This window comes from Sturnus vulgaris, chromosome 29, assembly GCF_052056855.1.
Source record: "Sturnus vulgaris isolate bStuVul1 chromosome 29, bStuVul1.hap1, whole genome shotgun sequence".
Lineage (NCBI taxonomy): Eukaryota > Metazoa > Chordata > Aves > Passeriformes > Sturnidae > Sturnus > Sturnus vulgaris.
Genome location: NC_142271.1, coordinates 6,516,923 through 6,534,294, shown reverse-complemented (window position 1 = coordinate 6,534,294; position 17,372 = coordinate 6,516,923). Strand labels below are relative to the sequence as shown.

Genomic DNA, 17,372 nt, shown 5'->3' with positions numbered 1-17,372 from the left:
CTGGTTTGCATCTAGAGATAAGGAGCTCTGCTTGGGATGGGAACATGCTACCAGCAAGGGCCTCTCCCACACACCGAGGCGTTCGGCACACAGAGCTCGGGACTGTTTCACCTTGCAGAACCAAACTGTGAGTGAAATGGTGAGGGCATCCAGCTCCTTCACAACCCTGGGCACAAGCCCAGCTGAAATAACTGTGATCCACCACAAATGTCCCCCCTGGCAGTGTCCTTACCTTCATGGGAGCACAGCTGCCAGTGAGGGCTGGGGACACGAAGAAATGTTACGGTGAACACAAAAGCACAATCGTCAGGCAATGGATTTTAATGGATTTTTAAGTGCTGACAGGTTTTAATACAGACACTGTGCAGCGTTCTGCACCTGAAGGGGTCCAGACCACCTGGGGCAGGGCCAGGTATGCCAGGAATGGGACCAGGGCTCCAGGGAGCGGGGTCAGGGCCCCCCGGGAGCAGGGCCAGGAATCTCACGAGTGGGGCCATGACTCTCGGGAGCGTGTCCAGGACCCCCGGGAGGGATGAGGTCCCGGCAGTGAGGGGCAAGGGGACCCCCTGTTCCTGCCCAGCGAGTGGAATTCCTGCGCCGAGTCACTCCGTGGGACAAGTTCAGGGAAGTCCCGCGCTGCCGCTGCGCCGGGCAGTGTCATCCGGCGCGGCCTCCCAGCACAGCCGGCCCCCAGCCCCGTCCCGCCGCCGCCGGGGCCCGCAGGGTCGGGGCGGTACGTGCTGAGGCGCACGGCCCGGCCCAGCCCGCCAGCCGCGGGGCTCGTGGGGGCGGGCAGGGGTCGAGGGGCCCGGCGCGTGGCGCGTGCGGGGCGGAGCTCGGCCGGGCACGCTCCGCCCCGCGCCCCTCCGCCCTTATAGCGGCGGGGGCGGGGGCGGCCGCACTCGGCGGCGGCGGCACCCGCAGGTAGGTGCGGGCGGCCCACGTGGCGCGACGGGACGGGCGGGTGAGGGAACGTGGTGGGGTGGGCTCGGGGCCAGGCCCCCGGCTCTGGGAGCCCCAAGTACTCTGGCGGCTCCGCGCTACCCGGAGTCGCCTCTCCCGGCCCGGCTTGAGCGGTCCTGGAGCCGGTGACGGTCCTGGGCCGTTCTTGGGTTGGGGGGCCGTCCCCGTGGCCGGTCGCGCAGCTGGTCCGTTCGGTGGCCGGTTGGTTCTACACCGGCGTTTCTGGCTGTGTTGGAACCGCCGCTTCGGCCTCTCCCGCCCCCGAACTGAGGGGGGAGCCATGTTTTGTTCCCGCTCTGGTATGGCCGCGTGGTGAGGATCCCACGGTACCTTGCCCCGACCGCCCTCGTCCCTCTCTCACCAGCAGTAGCGCTCTGGGGTCGGCGTTTCCCCGGCCTCCTTCTCCCGGCGAACGGTGAGGATGAATGGTGGTGGCCTCGGGGGGCCCGGGTAGCCCCGTTGCCCCGAGGTGGGGGTTCCCTGTCCCGGGGAGTTCCTCGTTCCTCCTGCCCAGCCCCTCAGGCCACTTCCCCGGAGTGTTTGTGGGGCCTGGGGGGGATCTCCGCGCCATTTGCGGGTGCTTGATAAACGCTGGGGCGCAGGGAAGAGGTGATCACTGTGTGTGTTTGGCTCTTGATAAAGGCAGGGAGCTGCGTGGGAGCCAAGTCCCGGGAGTGGGTATAGGAATGCACGGGGGTACTCCCCGTCCCCATGGGGAGCACTCCTGCAGCCTTCAGCACCTGGGTGAGCACTACATCGTCATGCCGCTCATACCGGCCTTCAGGTGATTCCTCTTGGCAGGTGCTCAGAGTTGAACCTCGGGCATTCGAGGCCGCTCAGGTGCGTGATTCACGCAAGTCCTTCAGCACCGTGATCCCCTGCTGGCTGCGATGCCAGGATGGACTGCGTGCTCTGGCTCCAGGAAAGGCGCCTTTAGTGCTTGTTTCTGCCTTGCTCGGAGAGGAGATGGTAGTAAGGTCTTGATGGCCCCACACATGTTTGAGGCGTGCATCCACCCTCTGGTGTGCGAATCATTCAGCCGGCGAGGCGTTGCGGTGACCAGCCGCAGAAAGCTGGGGCTGCTGAAGTTCACTGGTGGCCGGTGCTAGCTTACACTCGCTGGGCAGCAAGGGGCTGTCAGAACGCTCCTAGAGCCGGCACCTACCAGCTCTGGTCCTGGGGCCTACTCTGGTTGAAGCCTGGTGGCCTCTGGCAGATGTTTGCTGGCCCCAGGGTGAGATGCTTGGGGAGCTCAGTGGGACTGGGCTCCAGACATGCTGCTGGAGTGAGTGTTGCAGGTCGGGCGAGGGTTCTGCAGCTGAAGGATGCACAAATGTATCATGAAAATGAACAATGCCAGAGGGTTTGAAAGTTGACTCAGGCAAAGGAATGAGTTCGAACAGGGGGATCAGAAGGAAATTGTGGATTGTATCTGTGGCAGGAGAGGTGGGATTTGTGTCCTGAAACAGTAAATGACTTGAGTGCTCTTACCTTGGCCTTTAATGGTGGACCTTTTTCACAATGGTTACTCATATTCTAAAGCTTTAAATTTCTTCTGAGGAAGAAGGTGGGTCTTCTTAGTTGCATCACAAGGAAGCAGCTATAGTGATTCTGATTTTGTGCCTTTCTGTGAGCCTTAAGTCTTTTTGTGGTGCACAGGCATCCCATTTTCATGCTGAGTGAGGTAATTTAGTACTGTTGGATTCTCCTACGTTTCTCTGCACTGAAGTTTCCTTGGCTATGTCGGGAAGGAAGAGAGCAGTGCTGAGAAATGGGCCAGGGCAGGGAACAGCTGCGGTGTGCTGGGTGTAAAGAAATTCCCCAAGCTCCTGATAGTGCCTTTATTGGGGAGGAATTTTCTTGGTCTTAAATGAACTGCTGGGATGATGGATTTCCTAATTACAAACAAGTTCTGCTAGTTTATGGCAAATCTTCCTGCCCCAAAGTGGTGGGAGTGCCTGTGGCTGTCCTAGCCCCTCGGGAAGGTGTGAAACATTGTTCCCTTCCCGAAGGTGTTGCCTGGAAAAGGCGTGGATGGTCGCATGTGCTTTCTCTTGCCTCGTATTTGGCACAGTTGGCCTGTTGGATTTATCTGGCAGCTAAGGTGGAAAACACCCAGTGACTTTCATGCTGTCACTTTATATCTCCTTTATGAGGATTTGAAAAGCCGCACGTAGGCTTGGGAGGTGCATCTCATTAAGCCCTGTAGTGTAAATCTACTGTTGCACTTTAATGGCTTTTCCCATTTCCTTCTCTGGAATCAGTCTATAACAGACTTTTAAAGTGGTAGCCTCTTACCAGTGGTATCGGTATGACTCACTGTGTCCTTAGAGCTGCTGCAGAGTAGTTGCTCTGTAGCCAAGGAAAATCTACGTGGGGCTGTAGTTAATTACTGAAACCACAATCACCGGAGTGCTACTGGGCCCTTGGTTTGACCTCCTCTCCTGCCTTCATCCCAGTGCAGCCTGGGTCCTCGCTGTGACTGTCCCACTTCCATCTGTGTACTCCTGGGTCCTTGGTGTGACCTCCTCTCCCACCTCTATCCTTGTGCTTTTAGGTCCTTGGTGTGCATGTCCCACCTCCATCCTGGTGCTTACTCATCTGTGGTTTGAGGGCTCGAAGGTAGGTAACAATAATGTGGCAGTGGTTGGGATCAAAAGTCAGAGTCCTGCTCTTAGGGAAGGGACAGCCAGTTCTGTTTGATGGTGACCGCTGTGACTTTTTGTGATTTTGCAGCCCCCTGCTTTGCCAAGACACCCGGAGCTGTCTCTGGCTGGCATTGCGGGTCTCCAATGAAAGAATGCCGATGCTATTCCATTCTACATTTTTCTCATTCTGAGGATTTCCGGGCGGGCACAGGGTGTCCTGGGAGCGTTCCTGAGCACTGCTGATGCGGGGAGGATCAACTCTGTGTCCTGGCAGAGCATGGCTTGTGCTCAGAGTGTGACTGGGAAACCCTGTACAGAGGCTTGAGCACTCCCTGTCTCCTCCTGGGGCAGGGGCTTGGCTAGCAGCTGGTGCTGTGAGAATCCCTTTCACTAGGGATTTGGGGGACAGTTATAGAGGGGCTGGAGCTGATGTGAGCCCAGGCATGCAAGAGCTGCTTCCTTCACATAACATTCTTGTAACTGGTCTGCAAACCCCTCTGGCTACAGGGTTTTGGGTTTGAGGGCTCTAGAAGAGCCATGACCACAGCAAGGCTCTGGTGTAGAAATAAGCCAGGCTTTCTCCCTTGGACTTGCTTAAGCTTGACTTGATGTTTTCTCACGCCAGTAAGATGCATGGTCCTTACTGAGCATTGCTGATGTTAGCAACCAGGCACAGCAGCCCCAGATGGGAGCTTATCTGGTGGACAGAAATAGCTGCTCATGTCTCTGGTTGTTTGGCTTCCCCCAAAGCTGCCAACAAACTAGCCCAACATCTCACTTTGCAGGGCAGCTTGCAGCCTTTCATGCCCTATGCCATGTTGGGAGTGTTTTGGGGGTCTGTGTCTACCAGAGAGACCAATTGTTCATGTCAGGGAAAGTCCGCGGTCGTGCCTGCTGGGGTGAGCAGGATGATCTGTGCCTTTGCGGGCTGAGGCTCGTGCTGGCAGTGCTGTGCCCCATGGCGTCAGTCTGTCTGCACGCTGGTGCTGGCAAACCGGGCCGGCAGACCGGGGCATGTCTGGGAGTGTGTTGGCCATCCCTGATGGGAAGAGGCACTGAGTGGGCTGGGCTGCTTCTGGCCAAAACCTTGAGCTTGCCTGTGCGGGCTGCTGGCCTTGAGTGAGCCCTGCCTGTGCTGCTGACCTTGGCTCACCCTGGCAGCAAAGGCTGAGGCTGAGCAGGGCCTCAATTGACTATTGTCGTGGTGCAGAGCCCTTGGAAGCGCTGGGGAGTCACGTAGGCCATGTGCGGCCAGGTTAAACCCGGGCTGTGGGTGCCCTCTGGAATTACAGTTCTGTGCATAATGCTCTAAACCAGCTTAAAACTGGTGAAAGTGGTGTCTTGACTCCCAACAATCTCTATTTCATCTTACTTCAGGCCAGAAAAAAGCCGAATTTGAAGCTATAGAGTGTTATTGGCTGTGAACAGCTGGTGATTGCCAGCCCCCTCATTTCCCCAGCAAGAGATCTCAATTTAGTTTCAGGGATTGGAGCCAGCCAGCTCCCCAGGTTGGGTAAATGTCCCATGGATGTTTATGGCCCTGTGCTGAGCACTGGAAGAGCCTCTTGTGGTGAGCTGGGAGGGGTAGATGTGGCTTATCCTTTGGCTAATTCTTTGGGTTGGGGTGATGGGAACGGGCTCCTGGTAACAGCATCCCCTTTCTACTGGGGGCTTGAGGGAAGAGCTCCCTTGGGGAGTGTGATCTGTGGTGATAGCAAGGGACAGCTTTGTGCCCGTCCTGCCTGGCCTAGGTGTTCCAGTGTTGACATTCCCAGGCCAAAGGCTGGGTCCAGCTGACAAAGGTACAAGGTGCCCAAATGGCCGTTGGATAGCTGGGACCTCCCTGGACATCTTTTTGCTGTAGAGATCCTGCTCTGAACAATCCTGTGTCCATCTTAGAAGCTGGGGGAGCACAGGAGGAGCAGCAAGCAGGAAGCAAAGACAGCAGGGCTGGGATGAACTACTGTGGATTTCACCTGCTAAGATGCCAGTGAACCTCTGCTGGCAGCAGCACAAGCCTGTGTGGGCACTAAGTTGATGATGAGTTGTGGGAGAAAGATACGGGGCTCTCTGCCTGCCATGCTCCATGGGAGCAAGAGCTGAGGCTCCCTGCCTGTCCTGCTCCAGGGGAAAGGCTTTGTGAGCTCATAGGGCAGCAGATGCAGCTGAGTGTATGCCCTGCATAGGGAAGCCTTGAGCTGGCGGGATATGTGAGTAGAGGCAGAGGTGTGTTGTGCCTGGGCAGGGCCTCTGCTTGGGTGAAGGAATGTCCCTCTTCCTCTGACCCCAAAAAGGAGCAGTGTGAGCCACTTCAATAAAGGCTTTCCCCCAGAAATACTTAGGGGCATTTGCAGCGCTTTATAAATGTGAGCCTCTGTCTTTCTGTGCTGGAGTCCTGCCAATCTGAGCTTTCAAAAGCGCAGCAATTTACTGCATTATGTAACTAAAAGACTTGAAATCATACTGTTCTGCGCCCCTTTGGAGAAAACATAACTGCTTGTGGGTGGGACCTGGGAGATGGCAAGGCTTCAGTCTCCTGGGGGATTTGTTTTGAGGTGATACTGTCATCATTGCCTCAATTCCTGCTCTCACTATTGCTGTGCAGAGGAGGGTGGCTGTAGGCTACCCATTCCTGCAGATTAGTCAGGACTTTTATAGGGAGCAGTTGTGATACTCACAGTCATTACTTGGTCTCATCAGTCTTAATTACTGCAAATATGGTTATTTTATTTCCTAATAGGGCAAACTGTAGCTGGTTGCCTGGCAGCTGTGAATTTCATTTCTAATCACATGTTGCAGCTCTTCCAAAACTGAAGAATTTCACAGAGCTGACAATGTCATAACTATGTGTTCTGGTTGTTTTGTTTTTTTTTTTAATTTCCCTTTTTGCAAAAGGGAGACAGTCTTTCCAGTTAGGCTGGCTACCTTAACATGCACTTTATTTTTTTTCCTTGCTCGTTTGAAACTACCTGTGTGTTGGGGTAAGGAGTAAATAGTCAAGAAACCTAATGTGATTGAAGGATGAGCTTTCTAAAACTGGTCTTTCTTAATAAGGATTTTCAGTGAGTCAGGGAAAAGTGTTGTGGCATGCAGAACTCCTCGTATAAACTCTCTAGTGTCAGACTTTGGGAATCTTTGGTCTTAAAACCTTGTTCAGCCCAAATTTTTTCACTGTGCCTCAGCAATGCAAGAGAGGTCATGTCTAACCTGCCAGGAGCCTTTAATTTTACAGAGAGATGCCACCTCAGCACCCACAGGAGGAGGATTGCTGCTTGTAGGGGAAGAAAAAATAAATGAACCAAGCCACAGTCATTTTGAAGCAGTTGAGCTCCTTGGGAGCTCCTTCTCTTGGAAGAATTAAACCAGTGTATAGTCTCAGAAACAAGAGGAAAAAATCCCCAACACCTCATCAGAACCCCCTCAGCCTTTGCTTTGGATGGCTTTTATTGCCTGTAGTTTTAATTAGTGCTCATAAGTAGATTATATTCCTTGCTGGGAGCTTTTATAGCCAACACCTGGTAGTTTCAGCTTTCAAAAATGTATTGGATAAATCATTGTGGTTGCATGATGCTTTAGGGTTCACTGAAGGCTGTGAAAGCTCAGTGTGACTCAAAGCAAGAGGTGGTGGAAACTCCAATGTGCAGCTTGTGTGGGGAGGGCATGTTCAGCAATTCCCAGTGCTCATGGTGGGTGGGTGTGCTGCTCTGTGTTCCAAGAGACTGGACTACATTGGGAATCTCTGTGGAGCCTGGCAGTTCCCTCAATGGCTGCTGGTCCTAGGTGGGTGTCCACAGATGTGTGTTGGCCCAGGGGTCTGCCATAGATGGGGGCTTGTGTTGGTGAGTCCCAGAGGGGAAATCAGAAGAAAGAGGCTCTGGCTCCTGGGCATAGTTCAGCTGTGGACGTGCCAGGGGCAGCGTCTTGTCAATGATTCCTTTGTTGGACTAGTGGGTGGCTTGGAGCTGCTCGTGATGGTCATGTGTTGCACTGGCCAGGATGCAGGAAAATACCCTGCCAGGGAAAAACCATTGTCTGGGTCACACTAAACCAGTCTTAGCTTACAGAGACCGACCTCCTGTGCCTTCCTCTTGGCCCGTGTGGGTCTGAGGCATCACCTGGTAGGCATCACCACGGCCAGGTGTCAGGTGGCTCTGGCAAACCTGGTGCTGTATCAGATAACTGCTGCCAGTACCTCCAGTGCCAGGTAGGAAGGAGCAGGATCTCCCCATGACTCTGGATCACCAGCTGTGCTTCGACCAGGACACTGGGATCCCGGCCTTGGATGTGCACCAGGTGACACAGAGTGAGTGAAAAGGCAGGAGCCCGTAGTCCTGTAGCGTGTGCCATAGGGATGTGCCAGGTAGATGCTGGCATGTGAGCAGCCACGGATGAGATGGTAATCGCTGTGAGCTGGGGCGGATACAGGCTATAAATAGGAGGCTGTACCTCTCTGAGCCAGCACAACACTGCTTTGAAGTTGTCACTCTGCCTGGTATGGCCTCAGGAGCTCTGGAAAAGGCTCTCCTGCTCGTAAGTGGCTTTTCCTCGAGTGCAAACCTGAGCCTTGTGTGGTCCCGCTTAATATGGGTGGGTGAGGTGGGGGTGTCTCTGGCTGTGAGGCTGGGGAGGGCCGCAGCCCATCAGAAAATGCCTTCTGAAATCCCTGGGAGTGCACAGGATTTCTGGAGCTGGTAGTGATTGCTGTTGCTTTGTATGTTGTGACCTTTGTTTGTGAGCAGATGCCCTTGTTAAGGTTCCTTGCTGCGATGCCTTGTGCTGCTCTCTGCTGCCTGGACCAGCCTTCATTTGGAATAACAGCAGCTCTGGAGTGTGATATAGTTCTGCTGCAGCATGGGCCCATGCATGAGCATCCTGACCCTACGCCCTCTGGATCACTCCCAGTCAGCCTCTCTGGCAGGATTCCATACTGCAGCAACTTTGAATGACATTTTCCTGTTTATTTTGTTTTCTAGTCACTTCTGGTTTTGAGCTCTTTAGGTGAATTGTTTTTATACTTGAGTGCTTTGTGAAATCTCTCAGCCGTTTTGATCAAGGAGGAGGGTTTGGATGCAGTTGGGTCAGGATGTACCGAATCACAGGAGAACCAGGCTCTGCTGGGACTACTCTGTGTGGATCCACCTCCCCCTTCCCTGGTGGCATATGGGAGCCTTCCTTAGTCACTGCTCAGGCTAAGTTTAGCCACAGCCCCTGACCTTTAGGGACGGTGGATATGCTGTGACACCCAGCTGCCCTTCTTCAGCAGAAATAGGGGTGTCCTGTTTGGTTCATGCATGGGGACTTACTGCCCCTCAGTTTGTTTTTATTTGATAAATGTGGTATGCAGCTCCTGCTCTAGGTGGCCTGGGGCTTCCTGGGATTTTGCAGTGCTGGGGTTACGCTCCTGAAGATGCTGTGGGAGCTCTGCCTATGTAGATGGGCCCTGGCTGCTGTCAGAGACACTGCCTGCCCTTTCCAGCTTAGTTCAGGGTGTCGCATCTTAAATTTGTCGCTTACAAATGTGTGCTGACTGGGGCTCTTAAAGGCCAGCTGCAATCTGAGCGTGTGCTTTGGGGTGGCCTACTGGGCTGGTGATCCTGATGTGCTCTCACCTCACGGATCAACTTTCCTCATGGTGGTGGGGGCACTGGTGCAGTGCCAGCCTTGCAAATAAAGCTTCAGCCATGCAGTTGTATGCCAGGAACAGGGATTCTGCTTTCAGCTGAGACAACACTTTGTCCTTTGCAGATCTTTGATCTCCAAGCGAGTCATCACCAACTTGATTCAAGATGCCACCGGCCATCGGAGGCCCTGTAGGATACACTCCTCCTGAAGGAGGATGGGGTTGGGCTGTGGTCATCGGAGCCTTCATCTCCATTGGCTTCTCCTATGCCTTCCCCAAATCTATCACAGTGTTCTTCAAAGAGATTGAGGTCATCTTCAATGCGTCCAGCAGCAAAGTCTCCTGGATCTCCTCCATCATGCTGGCTGTTATGTATGCAGGAGGTAAGTGGGCTGGAGGCAGTGGTACATATGCTCCTGCATCAGCACAAGATGCTGCTCTCCTGCTTTGGGGGCTGGTGATTCCCACCTGGCTGTAGTGACATCGACCAAAATTTTGCTAAAACTTGAAATTCTCTCCTTATATGAGAACAAAACCTCCCTTAATGAGTTTTCTTAAAGGAGTTGCTCAAAAAGTTCAATTTAATACCCAGAATGCAAAAACTGGGTTAATCTGTCCTCCTCTGCAAAGCTGAAAAATCTTTCCGGGGAATTACAACTTGTGTAATTCTGCCCTTGCCCTTGTTACAGAGGGCTGCAGGTGCTGTGTCTGCTCCCAGCACCCTCTTGAAGGCCAGGGAGCAGCTGTGCCACTTGTGGGAGCCCTGCTCTCAGCGGCACTTTCTTTCAGATAAGACATTGATTTTTAAATTTTGGGGTTTTTTTTCAATTCAGGGAATAGTGGGTTTATCTAGGGATCTGTCCCCAGTTTCTTGTCAGCCTCGTGCCACATGTTACTGCTTGCTGGTGCCAAGTAGTGCTGCAGGCAGCTTGTGCTGTTTGAGGATGGCAGTGTGCACTGGAGGTACAGACATGAGCAGAATAAGGCAAATCCACCTAAACTAAAACAGCTGCCCTCCCTCCCTCCCCTGTCCTTTAGAAGCTGCCTTTTGAAGGCTTTTAATTCCCAAGGTGAGTACTTTATGCATGTTTTTAATGGGTGAGAAGTGTGCGAAGTGTTCCTGGTCTCCAGACCCTGGGGTCTTGTATGTGCCTGCAAACACAGTGTTGCTGAAAGAAACACTGTGAGCCTGCTGTTGTGGCCACTTCAGAGGCAAATGGGAGCTTGTCCCTGCTGCCAGTCCCCAGCTGGCAAGTTGCCTGCAGCCTTGTTGGATTTGTGCATCCAAAGGAGCTGACGTCAGCTCCCGGCTGAGCACGAGGCTTTTCCTTTGCGGGGAACAGGCTCTGCTTTGTCCTAGCTCAGCTAGCGAAGCGACCAGCAGATTTCCCTGCTCCAATGTTGTAACAAGCTTGTAAACCATGTAACTGCCTTAATGAGACCCAATCTGGGCCATGCCTCCTCTCCCAATAGCTCAGAGCTGGTTCTTCTGGGGGCACTGTCTGGAGCTGCCTGGCAGCAGGGGTAAGAGCTCCCTCCTCCAGTTACAGGAGTTGTGGTTGTCCCCATGTCCCACTCCCTCCATGTTGATACTGTCTTTCCTGCTTCCACTGAACTGTTGTCACTAAATTCCAGCAGCTGCTGGTCTTGAACTGCTTGCCCATATACTGGTGGCAGGGATGCTGAAAGTACCCCAGATCTACCTGGGTGCATTTTTTTTCTCCCAGAAGGTGGTCAGGTACTGAACAGGCTTCTCAGAGCAGAGGTCACAGCCCCAAGGCTGCCAGAGCTCAAGGAGCATTTTGGACAATGCTCTCAGGCAGAAGGTGGGATTGTTGGGGTTGTCCTGTGTAGAGCCAGGAGTTGGACTTGATCCTTGATGATCACTTCTGTCTCAGGATTTTTTTATGATTCATCCCCCAACTGCTGAACCATAGGAATTGCTGCTGCCCCACTCATTCCTGCCTGAAATCCAACCCTTTACAGAGTCTGAATTGCACCAGAGCAGTCCCAGTGTGCATCCCATTTTGCCTATCTCCTAGGACATCTGCTTGCTTGGAGGCTGAAAAAGTATTTCATCCTCTGGAGGAATGTTCTGGGCTGATGGAATCTCACAGAGCTGAGGCAGCTCCTGTCCTGGGCAGGGTTAGGTGTGAGGAAGCAGCACATTTTCCTACAGCTGCCCTGTGCAGTCACCATCAGGATGCATGGATGTTGTGGTGTCAAATGCCCCTTGTCAGCTCATGTTGGGGTTGGATTCCATTACTTACACATTTTTGGCAGCTTGAGCAATCAAGTTAGATTGAGTATGTTTACTCAAAAAGGCTTCCTGTGAATCTAGAAAATAGGAGTGGATGTGAATTACTTTCTTTTTTTAAAAAAAAAAAGAAAGGGGGAGTGTGGGGGAATTGCCCCTAGAGTACCTGGCACTGCCCAGCTGGGTGGCTTCCTGCTGATTGCCCTTTGGAGCATGCTGTTTCCAGGTGGACTTCCCGGAGGAAAGACTGTGGCTGCCTTTAGACTCTGTTCAGGGGCATCACATTTGCTGAGTTCAAGGTCCAGGTTTTGCAAAGTGCTGAGTGCTCCTTGGGACTTGTGATCTGGCAGCTCCTAGGTGCTGCTGCTGCCTCTCACAGGACCAGGGCCATGGCCCATTCCTGGTGGCATTGCATTGGAGCCTCTGGTAGCAGAGAGCAGAATGCTGTGGGACAGGGGCAACCTCTGCAGCACCGAGGCTTCTGTAACCTGCTCCAGGCTTTGTTTAAACTGGGCAAAAAGGTCAAGTACCATCCGAGGACCCATGAATAACATGTTGACAACCTCCCTGTCTGTTAATGGCAAAGCAAGGTCTGTTAATATTCAATGGCTGTTCATTCAGCGTATTTAAATACATTTTAGTGTCTGTAGAGCATGCTTGGCAGTGTCTAATCACTGTTTGCTTTGGATTAAAGCTCCTGATAGTGAACCACTTAAAAGGGCAATTGGACCCTGCCTGCCTTAGGAGTAGCTGTGAAAACAGAAGCACCCCTTTTCCTGAGGCAGTGCTGCTTCTGCCCTGGGGAACTTCACCTGCACCCAGAGAAGGTGTTTTCTCACAGCTTTGTCTGGTCTTGATTAGAAACCTCTGGCGGGAGATGAGCAATTGCTTTGTGGCTGAGATTCCAGCCTATGGTGGGTGGGTGGTCACAAGTAGGGTGGGGCCCACAGCACAGCATGGGGCAGGTGGCTTCAGCCTGTCTCTGAAGGCAGCTGGTGGCCAGGCAGCTCCTATTTGAGCCCACAGAAGGCAGCTTGCTCAGAGAAGTCAAAGATTTCTGTGCTTCAACAATTCTTTCTCTCTTATGGTTGGTTTAGATTAGATATTTAGGAAGAAATTCTTCCCTGAGGTGTGATGAGGCCCTGGCACAGAGAAGGCTAGAGAAGCTGTGTCTGCCTCATCCCTGGAAATGTTCAAGACTGGGTTAGATGGGGCTTGCAGCAACCTGTTCTAGCAGAAAGTGTTCCTGCCCATGGCAGGAAGTTGGAACAAAATCATCTTTAAGGTCCCTTCCAGCCCAAGCCATTTTGTGATTCTCTTATCTCCACCTGCCTCTGAACCTCCTGCCCTTTCCACTTATCCCAATTCCTTCACTGGGAGAAGCAACACTGTATGAAAGCTGGAATCCTCTGGCAGTAAAGCTGCAGTGTGCTTGCATGTGTGTGTTTAATCTCTCATGCCAAGATCACTTCTCTCTGGATGCATTTCCTTTGTTTGCCCAGGTCCCATCAGCAGCATCCTGGTGAACAAGTATGGCAGCCGGCCCATCATGATCGCAGGCGGCTGCCTCTCCGGCTGTGGGCTGATTGCAGCCTCCTTCTGCAACACGGTGGAGGAGCTCTACTTCTGTGTTGGGGTCATTGGGGGTAAGTGGTAGCTCTGCCCTAGTGGGGCAGTGAAAAGAGCAACTTCAACCTAGTAATTATTAGTTGATGTCTGAATTTGCATAAATTCTGATTCTTGTCACCACCTGGGTGCCTCATCTTTAGCTGGCAGCAGGGGCTGACTCCTGCTCCTGCAGCTGGGAAGTGGGTGAGTCAGGTGTTGGAGTGGACTGTCTGGGGCACTGGTAGAGTCACTATCCCTGAAGTGTTCAGAAAGCATGTAGATGTCACACGTGGGTACATGGGTTAATGGTGGACCTGGCAGCACTGGGGGCAATGGTTGGACTCCATGCTCTTAGAGGGCTTTTCCAACCTAAATGATTCCATGATTCTAAGATGTAAATGGAGCTGTGAACTCCCCAGAAGCAAAAAACCCTGCTTGTCCCACCAGCCCTTCTCAGCCCCTTATCTTTCTCCTGCAGGCCTTGGACTTGCCTTCAACCTGAACCCTGCCTTAACCATGATCGGCAAGTACTTCTTTAAGAAGCGTCCACTGGCCAATGGGCTGGCGATGGCGGGCAGCCCCGTCTTCCTCTCTACTCTGGCACCTGTCAACCAGCTCTTCTTTGGCATATTTGGCTGGCGTGGCAGCTTCCTCATCCTGGGTGGCCTCCTGCTCAACTGCTGCGTGGCTGGGTCCCTGATGCGGCCCATAGGTCCCAAGCCGGATCAGCTGAAGAAAGAGGCCAGTAAGGAAGTGCAGCAGGAGGCTGGGAAGGCACGGAAAAAGGATGATGGTGACACCAGCACAGACCTCATTGATGGAAAGGCCAAGAAAGAGAAGACCTCATTATTCCAGACAATCAACAAATTCTTGGACCTGTCTCTATTCACACACAGGGGCTTCCTGCTCTATCTGTCAGGCAATGTAATCATGTTCTTTGGGTTGTTCGCTCCCTTGGTCTTCCTCAGCAATTACGCAAAGAGCAAGAAGATTGCTAGTGACTCTGCAGCCTTCCTGCTCTCCATACTGGCCTTTGTGGACATGGTGGCCAGACCTTCCATGGGATTGGTGGCAAACACCAAGTGGATCAGACCCCGCATCCAGTATTTCTTTGCCATCTCTATTATTTACAATGGGGTTTGCCACCTCTTGGTCCCCATGTCCACCAGCTATGCTGGCTTCTGCATTTATGCTGGCTTCTTTGGTTTTGCCTTTGGCTGGCTGAGCTCGATCCTGTTTGAGACCCTGATGGACCTCGTGGGAGCTCAGCGGTTCTCCAGTGCTGTTGGCCTGGTGACCATCGTGGAGTGCTGCCCTGTACTTCTGGGACCCCCTATGCTAGGTAGGATGTGCTATGCCCAGAGAACTCACTTGAGAGGACATGGTTTTAATGAGGTGATGCTGGGTTGGTGATTGAACTTGATGATCTTAAAGGTCTTTCCCAACCTTAATGATTCTATGATTCTTTGACTCTGGCTGTCCTGCCTGGACTTGCTGAGTGATGGTGGGTTCCCTTGAGCCATGGGCAGCCCTTGGCACTGGGGCAATGGTCAGGAGACCACCCCAGCATCTGAAAAATGGCCAAGGAAGTGGGATCTGAACCCCTGGCACAGGGTGGGGGGAGCAGGGAATAAAGCAATGTGGGACAGGTCCTTGCCTGAATGTGAGGGTGATGGGCTTGGGCTGCTTTTGGGAGCATCTCCATGACCTGGAGCTGCTCTGGGGGCATCTTGCTAAACTGTCCCTTCTATTATCTCTTAGGGAAGCTCAATGATATGTATGGTGACTACAAGTACACATACTGGGCCTGCGGGGTTGTCCTGATCATCGCTGGGATCTACCTCTTCATTGGGATGGGCATCAACTATCGCCTGGTGGCAAAGGAGCAGAAGGCGGAGGAGAAAGCGAAGAATGAAGGGAAGGAGGAAGAGACCAATGTTGATGAAGCTGAGAAGCAGAAAGAGGCAAACAATGATGTGGCCCCCTCACCTCAGAAGAACGTGGAGGATGGTGTCAAAGAGGAGGAGAGCCGCATGTGAGGGACCGGTCTCAATCCCGGAGTGTCGGGGAAGCGCTGCTGCCCTGGCGTGGCGGCTGGGGCAGAGCTCTGCTGGCGCTGGGTGGCCGTAAGAAGTGTTTAAACCGGGTGTTCATTTTTAAACAGGCTCTGAATTGTCTTTCCATCTGTGTTAAACAAAGGTAACAGGACTACACATGCAGTATCCTCGTGTGTCCAGGGGCAGGGGGGCTTTTATAGTCTGGCTTTTTAACAGTAACATGAATGTACTAATATGTGCCTTACAGTCTCCATATCTAGCTGAATCTGAATGAGCCTTAACTCTAAACTGTGCTTTAGCTCTGTATTCTGCTTGGGTTTTGGGGGTGGGGGGATATGTGTGTGTTTTGGGGAGTTCTGTTGTTAAAAAGCCATAAAAAGCAGGATACTGGATTTGTTGAAGCATGATGGGCTTCAGGGCCAGCCCTGGATGAATACTGCTTCACACGCTTCTTACTGCAGGCCCTCTGCAGGGGACATGCAGGCATGGGGCGAGGTGCTCCTCAAACCCTGTGCCTAGTGCCTCCTGGCTCTCTAGGTGGTCTTTTAGGTATGTTTTGAAAACACTTTAGCTACTGTAGTTCTTTAAAAATCCCTGGTTTTGTAGCTGTTCTCTCATGGGATATTCAGGTTGAAGGACGATGGCTTCAGTTCTTGTTGGGCAGCATCACCCACTCCAGGGCTGTGGCAGCCCTGCTTGCCCAAGCCTTCCTTGGGGAGTGTTGGGGTCCCCCTGCCTCCCCACTCTGCCTCAATAGTGCCTCTTCTCAGCCCAGTGCTGGGGGATGTGAAATGGGCTCAGGTTGTGGTGCTGGCATTGACACTTCGTTGGCTGTGCTGCCCCATCCTGCCCTTGGGGTGGGTTTCCACCAGAGCATCCCATCCAGCCAAGTGTTTTTGGGTGCCTTACCTTGGGCAGAGTGATGAGGTGGGTGGAGATGGTACATCCCTGAGACTTTCTGCTTTTGCTCTTTTATCTGTTAGAGAAACCTCTTTTACTTGCTTCTGTTCAACTGAGATCTTAAGGCGATGGATGCTGAACCTCTCACATCTAGGACACGTAAGGGGGAGGAAAGAATTTGTACGTATTTATTTTTTATTTTTTAGTGTTGGAAAATATCTCAACGTATGTGGAGCAGGTTAATGGCTCTCAAGTTCTAGTAAATGTTGATCAGAATTCATGTTAAGAGGCTGAGTTTTTTCAAATAAACTTGTTTTTTTACAATATACACATCAAATGTTGAATTTCTTTCTTAGAAGTGCAATTTCTATGTGCCACATCACATAGATGTAGGGTCAGTTTTGGGGAGAGGGTGAGTAGGGCTGTGACAGGGCCTGGCTGCTGTTCCAGCACCCTGTGGAAGATGGACACATACTGAGAAGGTGAGATGCTCCTTTTCAGCTGGAAGCTGCTTTGGTTAGCAGTTGGGATGGCTACAGCATAGTGCCCTCATGCCCTCTGGTTTTAGAAACCTGTAAAAACCCTTGAGAACTCCCTTGATTGTGAGAGGAAGGGACATGCAGTTAAAAGCCTGAATGATGTGCAGATGCTCTTGCTGTTTCCTTCTGAGCTGAGTGGAACCACACCTGTATGGGGCTGAAACTAAATGAGATGTTAAATGAAGGTGGTCTTGAGGGCGTTGTTCTAGAGTCCCTGGATCTGTGGCAGCTTCAGGGCCTGCATTGCAACTGCTCTCCTTGCTCTCCCTTTTCTGCAAGGCCTCTTCTGCCTTTTTTTTTGGTCTAAATACCTCATAAATCAGCCTGAATTGTTGGGGTTTTTTAATACTGTAGATTATAAAGCCGGGGAGTATTTTGTACAAGGGGATGTTGTACAGTTACTGAGCTCTGATACTGTAAAGCCAGGTAATTGTATTTTCATAGCTGGGGTGTCTGGTGGGCCACAGAGATGGGCTCACATCACAATAATCAACCCTTGGGAAACTGCCCCTGTTACCCAAGCTTTTGTGGATAGAGACAAGGTCGCTTCTCTGTGTGGGATAGTCTGTGGTGGGACTCAGGGCTGCAGGAGGGCCTGGGCTTTTCTGCCAGAGCAAGCATTGGTGATGCCTGTTGAGAAGAGCATCTGTCCCCTGCAATGCAGGATGCGTTCAGCCCTTCTCTGCTGGTCCCTACAGTTGTGGGCATTGGGGGTCCTGTCTGGGCTATGTCCACATCTGACATGGGTGTTCCTGTAGCCAGCGCTGCTGGGAGAGGCTC

The 17,372-nt window shown here is 52.4% G+C and overlaps 1 protein-coding gene across 3 annotated transcripts; it reads left to right on the top strand.

Annotated features, from left to right (window-relative positions):
• The first annotated feature begins 793 nt into the window (after positions 1-793).
• On the top strand, positions 794-16,381 carry SLC16A1 (solute carrier family 16 member 1). Of its 3 annotated transcripts, XM_088180183.1 has the most exons (6): positions 880-924; positions 3,521-3,585; positions 9,357-9,614; positions 12,991-13,134; positions 13,575-14,438; positions 14,858-16,381. In XM_088180183.1, exons 3-6 carry the CDS (start codon positions 9,398-9,400, stop codon positions 15,133-15,135), a joined length of 1,503 nt encoding a protein of 500 aa, XP_088036309.1. In that variant the 5' UTR covers positions 880-924; positions 3,521-3,585; positions 9,357-9,397; the 3' UTR covers positions 15,136-16,381. The 3 variants fall into 3 exon arrangements, with proteins under 3 accessions (XP_014748751.1, XP_088036309.1, XP_088036310.1); XM_014893265.2 differs by lacking the exon at positions 3,521-3,585 and having other exon boundaries at positions 794-924; XM_088180184.1 differs by lacking the exons at positions 880-924; positions 3,521-3,585 and adding an exon at positions 8,020-8,141.
• Positions 16,382-17,372: the final 991 nt, after the last annotated feature.